Here is a 15,496-nt window from a genome sequence, read left to right on the forward strand (position 1 = left end):
ATCTCAGGTCTTTATCCTAAATCAAAATGAAGAAAAGAATGCATAGGACAATACTTGTTTAAGTAACCAGACTACCTTGGAAAACGTAAATAAGCAATGAGTCCTTCTCCAAGAAGCAGAGCAAGAATAAAGAGACTACTACTCAAGAGGATAAGCAAGACATTGAGGTACCAAACACTATCAAAAAATCCAGCAACAAAAACTCAGCAGAGGTTGTAGTTCCCTTCAATCTGGTTTTACTGTATCTGTGTGGCCCACATACACTGTATAGCAATACTTAGTGTGGGACAGAAGATAGGTAAGTTTTCAGAAAAGAGGATCTTCATTTTTGCATAGCAGCCTAGTTTTAAATAGTTCTTACCACAGAACAGAAACACGTTCAGAAAAATTTTACGAGCTGAAGTCTGAAATTACAACCTAAGGATATGAATAAAAGCAAGGAAATAAAACACAGAGAGGCTTATTAATTTTATTACACATTTGGATTATGTGGATTGCTGGGAGTTTCACATCAGTACTGTTCATAGGTCATGAGTTGCATAGTCTGTGTAATACTAACTTTTCTTTTGAAATTAAATTAAAACTTTACATTATTTTATTTTATAGGATACTTATGAAACTTCCTAAATTAATTCTCAAAGCAAAAACCCTGAACCTGTGAGAAAAAGAAATCAAGATTGCAGACTATATTCCTAAAACACAAAGTAACACAAATACTGAAATAGCAGAGGATTTAATGAACAAGAAAGATTCGCTTACATGTGAAAAAGAGAAAAATTATCAAGAGTTATCATTTGTTTCAGGGGATGTTTTATTATCACTCCTCCAACATATGGAATCAAAAAAACCCCAATTTACAGGATCAACAGAACTTCATCTCAAAACGCAACCAAAGACTGCAGAGCAAAGCACAGTAAACCAGCTGAAACTTCAGAAGAGTTTTCAGCTGCTTCAAAACACTCTGTCTTAGATTAATTAATTCAGACAGACTAGAACCAATGAAAAAGAGTCAATATTAAAATCTCACTTGAGAGACAACAACTTTTAAAAATTTTTAGTACATGTATAACATAAATGACATTGATACATACAGACATATGATTTTAGAAGTATTCCCTATTAATTGAGAAAAAGTACTTGCTAAGTAGTTATATTTTGGAAATTGGTAAGTAACAAAAACTCTGTGAAAGTTATTTTACAAATATCTTCTAAATAAGCTGTAGAAAACCTAGAAAAACATAAATTAGTGTCACAGGACACATCACTAGATATAAAAAAGAATTCAGTAAAATATTTATTGAGTAAATGAACACATTAATTGACTGAATTAGTTTCCTGAAGGCCCTAAAAGATTAGAAAAGTTCTAAAAACTCATGCAACTACAGCAATCCTCAAAGTCACAGAGCAATTTTGGCACCTCTGGTCAGTGTAACTTCAATCTCTACAACATATTTAAGAGTCACAGCACTGACACAGGGCCAGGGTGGGAAGAAAAAAGAGTCCAACACTACATTCTCTCATTAAAAGAGCACCTGGAAGGTGAAGAAAGTAACAAACTCCTCAAATATTAGGTTTGCATTTTTGGCATTTCCACTCTTCAAGTCACACAGACTGTAATCTCAAAATTATCTGAAAATTCACTGGAAGCAGGAAGATGGAAGGAAAACAAAGTTGATACAACACAGGAAAACCAATCATGCATGTAATACACCAAAAGAAAAAAAAAATGCTCAGCTAACTATGACTTATGGCAGACAAAGGTACGCAAAGATTTCATACCTGTCGTCCAAGTGGACATTGGCCCTTTTTAAGCCCAGTATGATTCTCTGCTTGACTACAAAAATCCTGTCATGTGAAAGAAGCCCAAGGACAGAGCTGGATTATGGAATCTAACCCCAGCTTCTGAGACAGCCTAACAAGAAATAAGTAATTTTCCATCACATCCACTTATCATCTGGGCAATCTATCAAGCAACACACATCAGTGTAAGGTAGTCTATGCTTGTTCTCACAATTAGTGTTATTTTCCATGCCTCTCCTTGCACTAACAGGACTGAAGCAAAAATACTGCATTTGCTTCAAAACTTACTACAAGAACTATAGAAACAGAAGGGGCAGCATTTAAAAAAATTTACAGACACTTCCATGGAGTAATCACATTTATAAAGAAAAGAACAAGATAAACTACACTGATATGATAAAAAGAAACAACTACTCCTACATCAGAGGAGCATAAAATTCAGAATGTACAAGACTACAATAGTAACGAGTTACTAAGAATAGCAGAATTAAAGAAAATATTTAAGGAGAACAGATTTTACTACTAGTGTTGCTACATAACAAGATAACTTTTGTAAGACTTCCTCATCAGTAACACACATGGGAAAATTTGGCTCACATACCATATAACTGGAGCATAACACAGGGCACAACTGTACATTAAGCAGCAGTTTGAAAAACAGGAACATCAGACAGAGTCTTCCTAATGGCAACATCACAGCCAGCCCACGAGCTGGTGATTCAGTCACCAAAGAAGCATTAAAACCCAGCAGAAGAAATCCTGCCTGTTCGTCCTTCCCGTTTGGTATCTGTAACGGTGTGGTGGAAACAACAGGCAGCTCCTTCCAGTGAGTGTCAACATGCAGCTGGGTTCCCAGGCAAGCCTCCCATGCAATTGCCGCAGCACATGGGGACCTGCCACCAGCATCATGATGGGCTGGAGGTGCTGAGACACTGTGCAGTCCCATCAATACCCCAGCGTAAAGGTTATCAAGAGTGGGAATGAAAACCCACTGTTGTGAGGTCATAACCCCTTAATAGATAAACATCATGTCCCACAACTAGTTTAGGTGGATTCCTGCAGTTTTAGCCGATCTGTAGGATGACGTATTAAATTCAATACCTATCATTAAAATTAAAGCTATGAAAACTATTACAAAAACACTTCTCCAGCTGTCAGGAATGACAGCAAAATCAAGTATTAAGTAATTAAGGAAAAACTATTCATCTGCAAAACATATCTGCAGGTACAGTACCTAACCAAACCAGTAACACTCCAGAAGGTCTTGTTGTTACTTGTTCTAAACCACTGTTTGCCTGTACCTGCTTAGCTTCATCTACTTTGTTTATCACTCCAGTAAAACAGGAGCAATGAACACCTTTCAATAAAGACTGGCAGAATCAGGTTTAAAGGAAAAAAAAAAAATCACTTCAGTAACAGATAGTTAAAAATGTTACATGTATTAAAAGCTACTTCTAGTTACACAAAGTGCAAGAAAGTCTTCCCAATGGTCTTTAAATACTGATGTGAAGATTTCTGTCTTAAATACATAAATACTTAAAACAGTTTCAAGCTTCACATAAATCGTAATATGAAAAAGTAGTCCTGAAGTGAAGGTATCTTTCACTCTCCAATTACAGTTTGACTGAAGCCACAAAAATGTGTTATCATCCTTTCCAAGGTAATACTCCAATTTAAGTGGCTTCAGATACAAAGACTACATGTCAAAACACTCCAATGGTTCACATAAATCATTAAGAGTTTTTAAAAAATATTTTTCAATACTTTCTTGGATTTTGTGTAATTATGCAAACCTTAAAAAAGGTTTCATTTTAACAATGAAGATACCACATACGTCTATGTATATACATACACAAATACAACCTTGCTGAAATATTAGGACCTTGTAACTGGTAAATTTACAAGGATGACACTGTTCCCCCACATCAGTAATTTTTCTTGAGCTTCTGTTGTATTTTATAAAAATGAAGCGGTTTAAAACCAGAATTAATCCCGGCAACTAAAATATCTTTTAACAAAACAGGATAGAAATGTAACTATCAAGCCTGATACCAGCCATCAGGCCTGAAAGCTTTTATCTGCCTACGCCCAGAGTAGGTATTTACTGATTTTTATCAACACTAATTCTCCAGTTGCAGACTCTTAAGTTTACACAGAAGATCTCCATAAGTTTTTATAAACGTCCTTAAAGGCAAGTTTATGCATCACATTCAAGTCTTAGTCTGATCTCCCTGGCAAGTCATTAGTCCAGAAGCATTTAAATAACCCAAACTTCTAAGCACTTTAAAGAATATAATTTTAAATAATACCAATGCTGCTAGATTACAAATGTACTCTCTAGCAAAAGAGAGTAAAAGCGAAGATTTTTGATCATGCAGAAACTCACATTCCCTAAAGCTCCATGCCTTTTGTAGGTTCTATCTGGATATTAATTCATACTTATCTACTTTATGTACTGAACATACTACATTTGACTCACTGATCTATTTGCTGTCAGCCCAGAGGAATGAGAAAGACCAACATTGTAGCTACTGGTCCTGCCCCCAGTGAAGATAAATTTCTCCGGAATTGAAGATTGGAAAAAAACCCACTTTGTCAGAGAAAACGAAGGCTTCAGCTGCCCCAGAGAGACTCTGGAAATCTGTCTTTGTTAGACAAAATTCTTCATAGCATGCCTTATATAATTTCCAAATAAATGAGGTGAACCAGCCAACTGTATGTAAAACTGGTCTGTTAGTTGTGGCTACAGCTGCTGAGTCACATCATACCTTGACTTAAAAAGAATTTAAAAACTGAGCCATGTTCACATATGTAAACTTCTGCTTTCCCCTCTCAGATTCTCCATGGTAGGGGGTGGGAACCAAACATTTTTGGAGATGGATAAACTATAGCCACAAGCGGGCAAAACATTTCCAATTAAACAGACGGTGGAGATTTAAAATCTGGCGACAACCAACATTATTCCCAGACAAACACTGAGCATTTAACATCTATTAACAATTCCATCATAGTTTTAAGTTGCACTGGTGAGAAAACAGATGAAAAAGAAGTGTTGTACTATTCAGAGAGAAAAAAAAAAAAAAAGAGAATATACAAGCAGTACAATATCATGGGACTCTGAAGCATCTGACAACCTAGAAACTTCACACCCGGAGTAACCAGAAGGTCTATTTGCAAATAGCCTCAAAAGGAGCAAAGAGAGAAGACGGAAGAATGTTGTGGTTCTCTTTAATTTAATATAGCTTACCCATTACTTTTTAATAAAATGATGTTTGCAATAACGACTGACTTGCACACAAAGCAAGCAAGTGAATATACCCTGTACCTTCCTAAAGCATGCTTCTCCCAGGAGATAAAAGATGAAGAATCCAGAATGTTCTGCAATGGACTTCCTGAAATGGCCTTAATAAAACATATAGTACTTTAATTTTGTGCATACGTAGTCTTATTTTAAAAAAACAAAAATCCAAACTCCAAAATGCACACCCAAAAAAACCCCCCAAACAAACAAACACATCAAATTAGACTATTCAGAAACCTTAATAAGACACAATCACTGTAGTGCCTTCTATGCTAGACAGAACTCTACCAATTTGTAACCTGATTTCTGTCACACTCTGGAAACTTTGAGTGTGAGACTAGAAGTCTTTTTCATTAATAGGAGTAAAAAAAAATTAATATTAAAAAGCTGTATTAGCATGTATGGAAACAAAATGTTGGAAGGTATTTGAATGCCAGAATTGAATGAAGTCTGGTAGAGGAATTCTAGCTAAAGCATATGTGCACTAAAGCTTTTGCTGGCTGGCTATCAAGTGCCTGCATACAGAAGGTATTAGTACAAGGAGGAACCAGTCCATTAATCTTAAACCCCACTTCGTTTCAAAAGGCATTAGATACAAATGTCTGGGTGATCCATTTGCAGTATCAATCTAAATAAACATGAATAAAAGAAAAAAAATTCTAATTGAGCAGAGCTGCGGTCTCACAGCTAGTAAGAAGAAAAATCATGCTGTGCCGGCATAAACCTTAGTTTTTACACAGCATATGAAAGCATTAACAAAATTTTATAAAATATCTACAAGGTACCAAAATTTAACCAAAAACCCTGCTGGGAAGTTATGAATCAACAACAAACAGGCAAATCACTAACACACAACTACTTATTTGTTCACTAAGAGGAGTAAACGAGCAGCTTACATACTAACGTATTCCTGCAAGACTGAGAAATCTGTGCTGGAAATGACAATACTACATTTTTATTGTAAATTCCTCCTAAGAAGCCTGGTAAGGCAACCTGAGTAGTTCAGACTGCTGATGTGAATTACTATTGAACATTAAAATAGACACGACAAAACAACTTTTAGATCTTACTGAAGCATTTCAATTAATTCATGCTGGGAGGAAAGGGTAAAAACTTTCCTAAACACTTAAAAATAATCCCATCAGCTGTCTGTATTTGCAAATACAAATTTGTTTCCCTCTAATCTGCATGTTACCAGTATTATTAACTAGAAACCTAATTTTCAATTTTGGGGAAAAAAAAAAAATTACATAAATGTTTAAGCCTGTTCATTTTCCATAGTTCTAATACAAACTTCCAGAAAATTTTCGCATTGAAATTGACATTCATGGTAGTCTCAAACTGTCCTTAAATTTAGCACCTTTAATGAACTGTTAAATATAAAATTACAAACAACAATTTAGAAAATAAAAGCCATTCAGAATTACTTAATTAAACCTTAAGAACAAACAAGCTTGCCAAATAGTACAAATTACTTATGGCTAAGATGCCACACACTTGTTCTTAGAAAAGTAAGCCCCTTCCCCAGAGTACTTATTCAAACACTCAGTGTTTGAAAGGCTTCTGATAAAAAAGATACACCCTACCACCATCTTATCCTATTTTAGCAAGAGCTATATATGTATTTTATGTGACTAGCTGTTAAAAAACCCTGGAAAATTCACTCTGATTTATATGCCAGTAGGGGCATATACATAAGTATTTTAAGGTGCTTGTATATATTTTAAGGTAACCTTTTCTGTTATACTAATCATGACTGAGCAAGAAGTAGAAGTGTGCCATACTTTAAAAAAAACTAAATCGTACCATACTAATGAAGATAACCAGCATGCAAAGATTAATCAACAAAACCTGCTCTATCGTTCTTGCAGGACACAAGAACAGTTTTGTTTGTGCAGGAGCAGTCTAAACAGAACATAAATGCTAGACTAGGTTCTGAACATAAGATATCCTAACTGCAGTGTATCTGCATATTTCTGGTCTTTTCAGAAGCATCTACCGAGTATTAGAGTATCCTATACATCCTGTTCAGGATGTCAATTTTAATTATTCTACTAAGACTTTATAAGAGGAAAACAGACTTTTAGAGGAACCTGGATTAAAGCCAACTAATATGACAAGTAAAAAGCTCACAGGTCATGCTATTCATGCTCTGCCACAGTAAAACAGTAGTTATCACACCTGAAACTTTAAATATTAATAGTCACTTCCACAAATTTGAGAAGCACATATGAAGAACAAGCTAAAAAATTAGTTTTTTCTTTCTAGATTTTAGGAAGTTAGGTGCTAACATCTGACTATGTTTAACTGCATGCTGTATTACATTGTTGCTACATGAAGAAATAACTACTGGCAGGTTTAAACAAGCAAGAGAGCAAGAAAAAGTACAGGGATAGCATTTAAAACTTCAGAGAAATACAGTCCCAACAGAAACCTGAACAGACTTACCATGGATTCTGTTCTTCCAACAACAGAAAACCACATTTTGATCTCCGGGACTACAGATCCTTGAAAGAAAAAAAACAATTCTCCACTTCTCTTTCAGCCCTCAACAGCAGCTACTGCTCTAGTCTGCTGGATTTTCCAAGATACCCATCAAGATAACTCGGAGCTGGATGCTATGACACACTGGAGCATTTATCAACACCAGCTATAACCAATACAATATTCAGAGTCTTACGTAATCAGTTATGCTGTTCCGACTTCCATTTACTTTAGAAGCTTTATTAAACTTTGAAAACTGCTAGGAAAAAAAAAAAACACACAACAAAAAGGGAGTTCTTTTGTACAAAAGACAAAAAATCTCCAAATTAAACAGGAAGTAATGTGCTGGCCCACAGATGGCTAAGAAGTCACATGCAAAAGCCCCCAAAAAGCGATATATTTTTAAAGTAAACTGCATGCACACGCTGCTTCCAAATCATCTGGATTTCATAAAAACTTAACCACAATGTGGTTGGAAGTCAGGCAGCTTTTAACATCAAAACATCTTTCAGGGTTAGAGCAACCAAATTCTGCACACAACCTCAAAAAGCAGTACTGTTCCTGATACCCGACCACTCCTACAACCAACTGCATTTCCATATACCTATTACAAAAGCTACTGCTCATAAAGCTACAGGAATAGTACTGCAAGAAAACATGCAACACCTACAAAAGGGTAGAACAAGAATTAATCTTTTCAGATCGTATCAGAAGCTGTATAATTTCACTTTAAAAAAAAATAAAATCAATCAGAGTATTCAGTTTAAGAAATGCTGTTAGGTATTTTCCCAACTTAAAAACAAAAGTGGAACAAATACAACACTGTTTACAATGCTCTGGCAGCTAACTGCTGTTTCGTAACTCCTTTCCTCTGGTATGTATGCATATAGTGTACATACTTACTACACAGCTGCTTGCAGGGGCTGTCCTGCCTCACAAAATCCCCTTACAGCAAAGTAAGGTGAACTAGGTGATGCTCAGCATTTCTGCTCCCTCCTGGCAGGCCTGTAAACAACTATTTCACAGCTACTTATATCTTGTTAAACTAGAAGTAACGTATTCAAACATTTTACCTGTCATTAGGTGGAAAGACGATCAAATACAGGGTTCCCCGGGGAACTAACACTCTCATACATTCCTTGACTCCTCTCCTTTGATTGTTTTGTTTTGCACATTAATATCAACATGTCTGTATCTGTCTCGTATCACAAACTGAAACTATCACAAGAATAAGCAGGTGCACAGGATTTCAGAGCAAGTTGTGTCACTTCTTTGCTTGTATAAACTCAGCTTCAAGTCCAATAATCTTTTTCAATTGCAGCAGAGAAGGTGTGACCAATCATTTGGCAATTAAGAGCATTTGGCATGGAAAGGGTATGTCAGGTATGGTACCTCATTTCCACATTAAAAACTCTTTAATTGGTACAGACTTTATCTACAAAACCCTGCAAACTAATAAAAACTCAAAGAATTATCAAATGATACATTTGTTGATGTTTCCTCAGAGATGAGCAGAGATTACTAGGAACGAACAATTTTTTTTTAGAGTGTAGAAGGAAGAAAAGCAGTTTGCAGGAATTATTTTTCTTCACAATCTCTGAGAATCTGTCAATTTCATCCATCCCTAGAATACCACCATCTTGCCTTCTAGCCAACTTTATCCAAAGCCAGTGACACGTACAAGGAGCCCACTAAGACTTAACAAGAAAGGCAGGTCAGCACTGACATGCAAAGGCCTTCTCACAGCATGTTAATGAGTGCAACTATTTTGTCACATCCCAGGAAAACAACAACTGTTTTCCTAACAAAAGATTAATCAGGGCTTTCTTTCAATGGTTGGAGCAAGGCCACCTGTTGACCAGCTGCTGCATCTTCTTTTATTACAACATTTTTTAAGTGCTCTAGAAACCAGAATTTCAATAAATGTAATAGAGTCAGAAGTAAAACCGGGATCCTGGGCATGGCAGCAGTAGCTGTGTATTTCTGAAACTGTATACAACCTTTCATTTCTTCAAATATAAGGTATATTCAAATAAGTATTTGATAGCCATCTTTTTATTATTAAAGAAGTTAGAAAAACCCAAATTGTTCTCACACTTGCCTCTCTCCCTCTCATTTCAGGTATTCTATACAGTTAATGCTTAGAAAATTTTAACAAGTAAGTCTACTGGACTTCTTCCTCCATTTTCCTCAGCCAAAGGAAAAAGTGAGAGTTTTAGTTTTTATGCTGGTAAAAGACACATGACTTCATAAGTGTCAGAAAAACTATTAGCAAAAGTCAACAAGATAAGAATAAAAAGGAAAAAATCCACCCACTAGCGCTAACTTCTCAGTCACACTCATTCAATCCTCTAATCTGTTCTGCTCTGGGCAGACTGAGAAAATTAACGTGTGTATTCTTCCTTACTCTGTGGTTTTTATGAAGCCTATTACAGGAAAAACATCCTATTAATTACTTCCAATAAGCTACTTTGAACCCGTTGAAACAATCCCTTGAAAATAACCCTATTTAATTACTACAGCAACTTGTTTCAACATTTAAAGCAAGATGATTTTATCTATCCAATGAACATTATGCTGACTTAAAATTAAGATGAAGTTCCTATTCTACATACACTGAAACTAAAATAAAAATCTGCCTCTTGCTTATTTCAGATGGAGATTTAAGACAGAAATGTTTTAAAATCAGAATTACAATACTGCAGCAGGCACGCAGCAGCAAGATGAAATGCAATTGCTGCCTGAACCAGCAAGTGTTTCAGTGCCGAGATGAAGCCTGCTGCTTCCATCACAGATAATCTTAAATAAATAATGAATTTGGTTAAATAACTTGTAAAAAACTTTCAAATCAAGCTTACACAATGACCAGTAGCACTGTTACACACTGCTAATGGAAATTAAGTGTCAGTTGTTAAAATAGAAGACAGCCAGCTCCAGTGGAAACTCTTCCCTGTTAAATGCTGTTTCTCTCTACATGACAAATCAAATTTCAAAGTTTAAAGAGAAAAAAATATTTTCCACTGCACATTCTGAAACATTCAACACAAAAAGCAGATGGCAGTCTGAAGTCTTGATACATATTTAATCTGGTATATCTCAAGATTCAGCATTTGCTTCTCAAATAATTAACCCACTCCACCAAAACAGAAGCAGAATATTGAGTTCCATTTTTCAGATCCTGAATAGTTTTCTCAATGACTGATTTGTTAGAAACATACACCTGACAACTGGTATTGCTTTATAGATGGCAGAAATAAGTCCTAGTAGCTGATACCATGCAAAATTACCCTTTAAAGAAAAGACTATGAAATGAGAAAAATTGTAGGAAAAAAAAAAGTGCTGTCTAGAAGCAATTTCCTATGTGAGACAATTTAGAAACAGTAAAACAACCATGTTTTCAAGCCCATGCAGTAAGTGCCAAGGGGGGACTATAGCATTCTGAAGTTTCATGTACTACAGTGAAGAGCCTTTAGGAAAGACTTGCTCTATCTGCTGTACACCGTATTACTGCCAAAGGACTTCTGGATATCACCAATGCATAGTTTGTAACAAGCTTAAAACTCAATGTCTACTATGTGACCCAATTAATAAAGCAAAACTAACCAACCAACTAGTGGAGCCCTCCATCTGGTGGCCAGAGTTGTATGTGCAGTCTATCCATTACCATTTAGTACTAACACACACAATATTGGCAAGTCAGGGCAAAAGGTATATCCTCCTTCATCAAGCTACTCAATACACTGTAGCACTCTACCTTAAAGAAGCAAAACCGAAGTGATACATATCTGTACACTGTGCAAAAGGTAAGGTGTTGTCTTCATAGCAGAAGGTACATCAACTTTAATGTATATATTTGAATAATTTTATTTATTCATCAAATTAAAAAATAGTATGTGTATTATTATTTAGTTACACTGCTTTTCTATCCTAGATATTTCCACTACTTTTCTGCAGAAGTGCTAAATAAGCCTATTTATTAATTCCATTTAATAACTGTCAATTTTTGGCTCTGAAAAATAAATAAACGTGTATTAGAGGTTTAAATTTAAATGTAATAGTAACTACATCCATAGTATGTCTTGTATTGTTGACATCTATGTATTTTACAGAAGCATTCCCCAGCCTGAATAAAAGTATGACCAACATGATGTGCACAACAAGCTTAAGGGAAATAGATTTTTCCATTAACATTTTCCACTGCAGGCTGATAAAACAAAGCTTTTATCAATAACACACAGACTGACTTCCATACCTTGGCAGCAACAATGCTCAGGCCCATTCCATTTTGTTTTTTTAGTGTCACAGTGATAATTTCAGGTTCTTTTCTCAAAGGCTGAGTCTATCAAACAGAGAAAGAAGAAAAATGACAAGAGTTCATATTCATTGTCAGGCTAGGAAAATTACTGCACAAAATAGTTAATCTACAATCGAAATTAAGTTGTTAGTGCAGCAGAAGATCTCGCATCCTAAATATCATGTCTGCTACCCCATTTAAAAGGTAGAATTTCTAACATTGGATTAATATGGATTCACATTAGCAAGTACTACACCTGTGTTATGAACACTGGAGAAACTCCGAAGTCTACCCATTGTTCTTCCTTCACTAATTCAATAAATAGATTACAATTGATTCACAATTTAAAATCTAACAGGTCTATAAAACTCTATTAACTTTTAATGAAACTCAAGTTCAGACGCAGGAGGCCCTTATTAGAAAGGTGAGGGTGATCTACATGTAGCTCAGTTTTCAGTGCTGCATCTAGAACACAGTAATTCTGCAAAGCTACTAAGAGGCCAATTAATTTCAAAGGCAGAGTTAAAGCCTTGGAAGTTGCAAAAAATTTCACTGGGAATATAACTTTGCTATTAGTCTATACTGAAATTCTCTTTTGGTCTAAGAATAACAAATTCTTCAGTAAAAATTTGAGGACTCTCTAGCCTGGGCAATTCCCTAGACTACCAACAGAAGCAGAACAGTGAGAACTGGGAGGGGGGAGTAGAGGGAGGGGAAGGGCTTTGAGCAACCTGGTATAGTAGGTGGTGTCCCTGCCCGTGGCAGGGAGGTTGGAACCAGATGATCTTAAAGGTTCCTTTGACCCAAACCATCCTATGATATAGACAAACAAAACAAACAACCCCCCAAAAACCAACACAAAACAAAAACCTACAACAAAAAAGTCAACTCTCACTGAAGTGAAACACTTATTAAAGAAGTATACTGAAAATTAAAGAATTTTTCCTGAAATCCTAGAGGGGAAAAAGTACCAGATTACAAATTAATACTGAACTAAATACTAATTTACTTGGTGACGGCCAGTTTATAAATAAAAGCAGCCTGCAGCTCCATTCACACTACAGGTTGTTTACAGATGCATGTCCATATGTATTTTTGCCTATGTTTAAAGGGATTTCTTTGCTGTTTACCCCCCAGGTGGAGTAACAAGACAGACAAAATTTGAGTATGTATGAATTATATCATGCCACTGCTGAGAAAAACACTGACTTAGAAAAATCTGCAAATAGTTCCTTAAATTCATCAGATCACTGATGAACTAGATGTGTAACAACAGACTGTTCTTCCTAATATGGATTAAAACTCATCACGTAAAACACAATGGCTTGCCAAGAAATGACTATTCAGTTTTGTCAATTATTCACTGAATTATTACTTACTAGCTCAGCATTCTCATGTGACAGGTGACTTTCATAGTCTGCACCTTCAAAGTATATCGTCCATGTGCCTGGTGACCGTGAATGAGGTGTTAGTCTACAAAAACCTAAGGAGAAAGTAATAACAACATTGTTATTTTCTCAACCAATTAATTAAAAACAGAGTCTGCAATGAGGAAACACCAAATAGCAATATTTATCTTTCTATATTATTACTGTGTTGAATCTGTCATCTTAGATGCCATAATTGCACTTCATTGCAATTTTATGGTATCTATACAATGATACAGTGGCTGCTTCTGAGAAGCATGTACTTAAAAAAACTACAAGCTCACAGAAAACTCATATGCTTGAAAATATTGCTTGTACCCACCTGACTCAAGAGAGATAGGAAATACTAAGTAATCTTCTAGAATACAAACCACCAAAACTCTAAACAAGAAAGCACCACAGGAATCTTCTACTTTGCAATCTATCTAGCTAACCCGTCTTAGCATAGATTTGGCAGAGGTGGAGCTTCACCTGCATTGATTACTTTTTAAAATGAAACAATGCAATTGAAAGTGGGGATTTTTTTGTTGTTGTTGTTGTTAATTGAGCAATTCCTGGAATTAAAAACAAAAAAAAAGCAGCCACAACAGCTGAGAAGTATCCAACATTGTCTCTTATCAGGGACAGCAGGAATCCACGTTACAGCCAAACTGCAAATCACTCCATGCAAATAGATGAGATTCTCCTTGTCACCAAGACCATCTTTCAGCATTTTAGTTTACAATGATTTACTGCAAACCAGTCCCTCAGCATAACTTAAGGGATTTCTAAAAAGTAAAATTTTGAATGTATACATGAAAGAAGCCTTACTTGTAATACCTATCCAGACATTAGTATGGTAAATTAATTATACTTGCTAATTAAATAATTTATTCTACTAGTCTTCTTTAGTTTCAAGACTACATCCTCTGTAACTGGTTTACATTCAACTAAAATATATTTTGCATTCTGTGTTCACTACACCAAAAAAAGATCATTGTAGAACAACGGAAGAACTAACCTCTCTGACAGAGTGGATCTAAAAATTCTTGTAAACCACTTGGAACATTTCTGACAACATCGCATGAATAGCCATCTTCTGGTAAAAGAAAAGGCAGCTGCAAGTCAGGGTCTTCTTCCAGTTGGACTTCTCGGCCATCACTGCGAGCAAGTTCATCAGCTGTATTTTCTGCAACAGTTACTACATTCTCTATCAATTCCTGGACAGAGAGCAGAAAGACATTGTTACTATAAAGGGATAATTTTTATTAAAGGAAAAAAAAACCCTAACATGAGGAAAATACTAAGACTACAAGAAATAGGAATTTGGAAAATAATCAGATATAAAACTTCTTCAGCTCCGCTATGTACAGTCAATTCACTGCATTGCTTTATTTGATTAAATCACATAGATTGTGTAGAGAATATAACATCAGCATTTATTTATCCTTCAGTATTTTCAAAACTTGTGGTGCATTTTTTTTACTTGATATGAGAGCTATATTTAAAAAATGCAGAGGTGGAATCACTAATAGTTTTGGAACTTCCATACTTTGTTGACTGTATATACACTTCTGTAAGAGTAACTATATAGAAAACAACCAGACAACTCCTGTAGCATAGGACTTTCAGCTCTATTGGGACACATACATACAAAGGACCAATGGGGTATGTACAGTTCCCTAGTTTGGAAGTTTTACAGAACTGATTTAATTCTACATTTCTTGGGAGCTCAGTATAATGTGAAGGATCCCCTAAGGTAGATACCTATTTTTTAAATAACACTGTAGAAACACATGACATAAAAGCAGGATGACTCTGTTCCATGCAATATGACCAAAATGCTCTATGAAACCAGTGTACTTGTCACAACTTAGCTAGTGCAGTTACATGAGGCACACAGTAGTCTCCTCTCTTCATTTTAGGAAGATCTCTAAAATTTCAATAGGTTTTCTGTTACTAGATTGTATGAACTGAGGAAAATTAATTCAGAAGTTAAGAAAAATCTAATTCCTAATGAACTTGCAAAAAGTAAAAGTCCAAGCAGCAATTTGTGTTTCTACATTTCTGTTTATCCCAAATTACTCAGAAGAATGCACAATGAAAAGGCTCTTCCCTCTCTCCTCAGAGCAGTTCTTCCATTTTTCTGTTACTTTATACACCTCAGTTCTAGCATGAAAGTATTCAGTTGTTAAGTGGGGCAAAAAAAAA

At 35.5% G+C, this 15,496-nt stretch overlaps 1 protein-coding gene across 22 annotated transcripts in view; it reads right to left on the reverse strand.

Annotated features, from left to right (window-relative positions):
- Positions 1-15,496, reverse strand: part of AFDN (afadin, adherens junction formation factor) — a 125,783-nt gene that overhangs the window by 27,898 nt on the left and 82,389 nt on the right. For all 22 annotated transcript variants that reach the window (XM_051615272.1, XM_051615267.1, XM_051615265.1 and 19 more), the window contains 3 exons: positions 14,307-14,505; positions 13,259-13,362; positions 11,838-11,924 (listed from right to left, as the gene is read on the reverse strand). In XM_051615272.1, coding sequence (XP_051471232.1) covers positions 11,838-11,924; positions 13,259-13,362; positions 14,307-14,505 — 390 coding nt within the window. The remainder of the gene's footprint in view (positions 1-11,837; positions 11,925-13,258; positions 13,363-14,306; positions 14,506-15,496) is intronic.

The sequence above is a fragment of the Apus apus genome, chromosome 3 (assembly GCF_020740795.1).
Source record: "Apus apus isolate bApuApu2 chromosome 3, bApuApu2.pri.cur, whole genome shotgun sequence".
Classification (NCBI taxonomy): Eukaryota; Metazoa; Chordata; class Aves; order Apodiformes; family Apodidae; genus Apus; species Apus apus.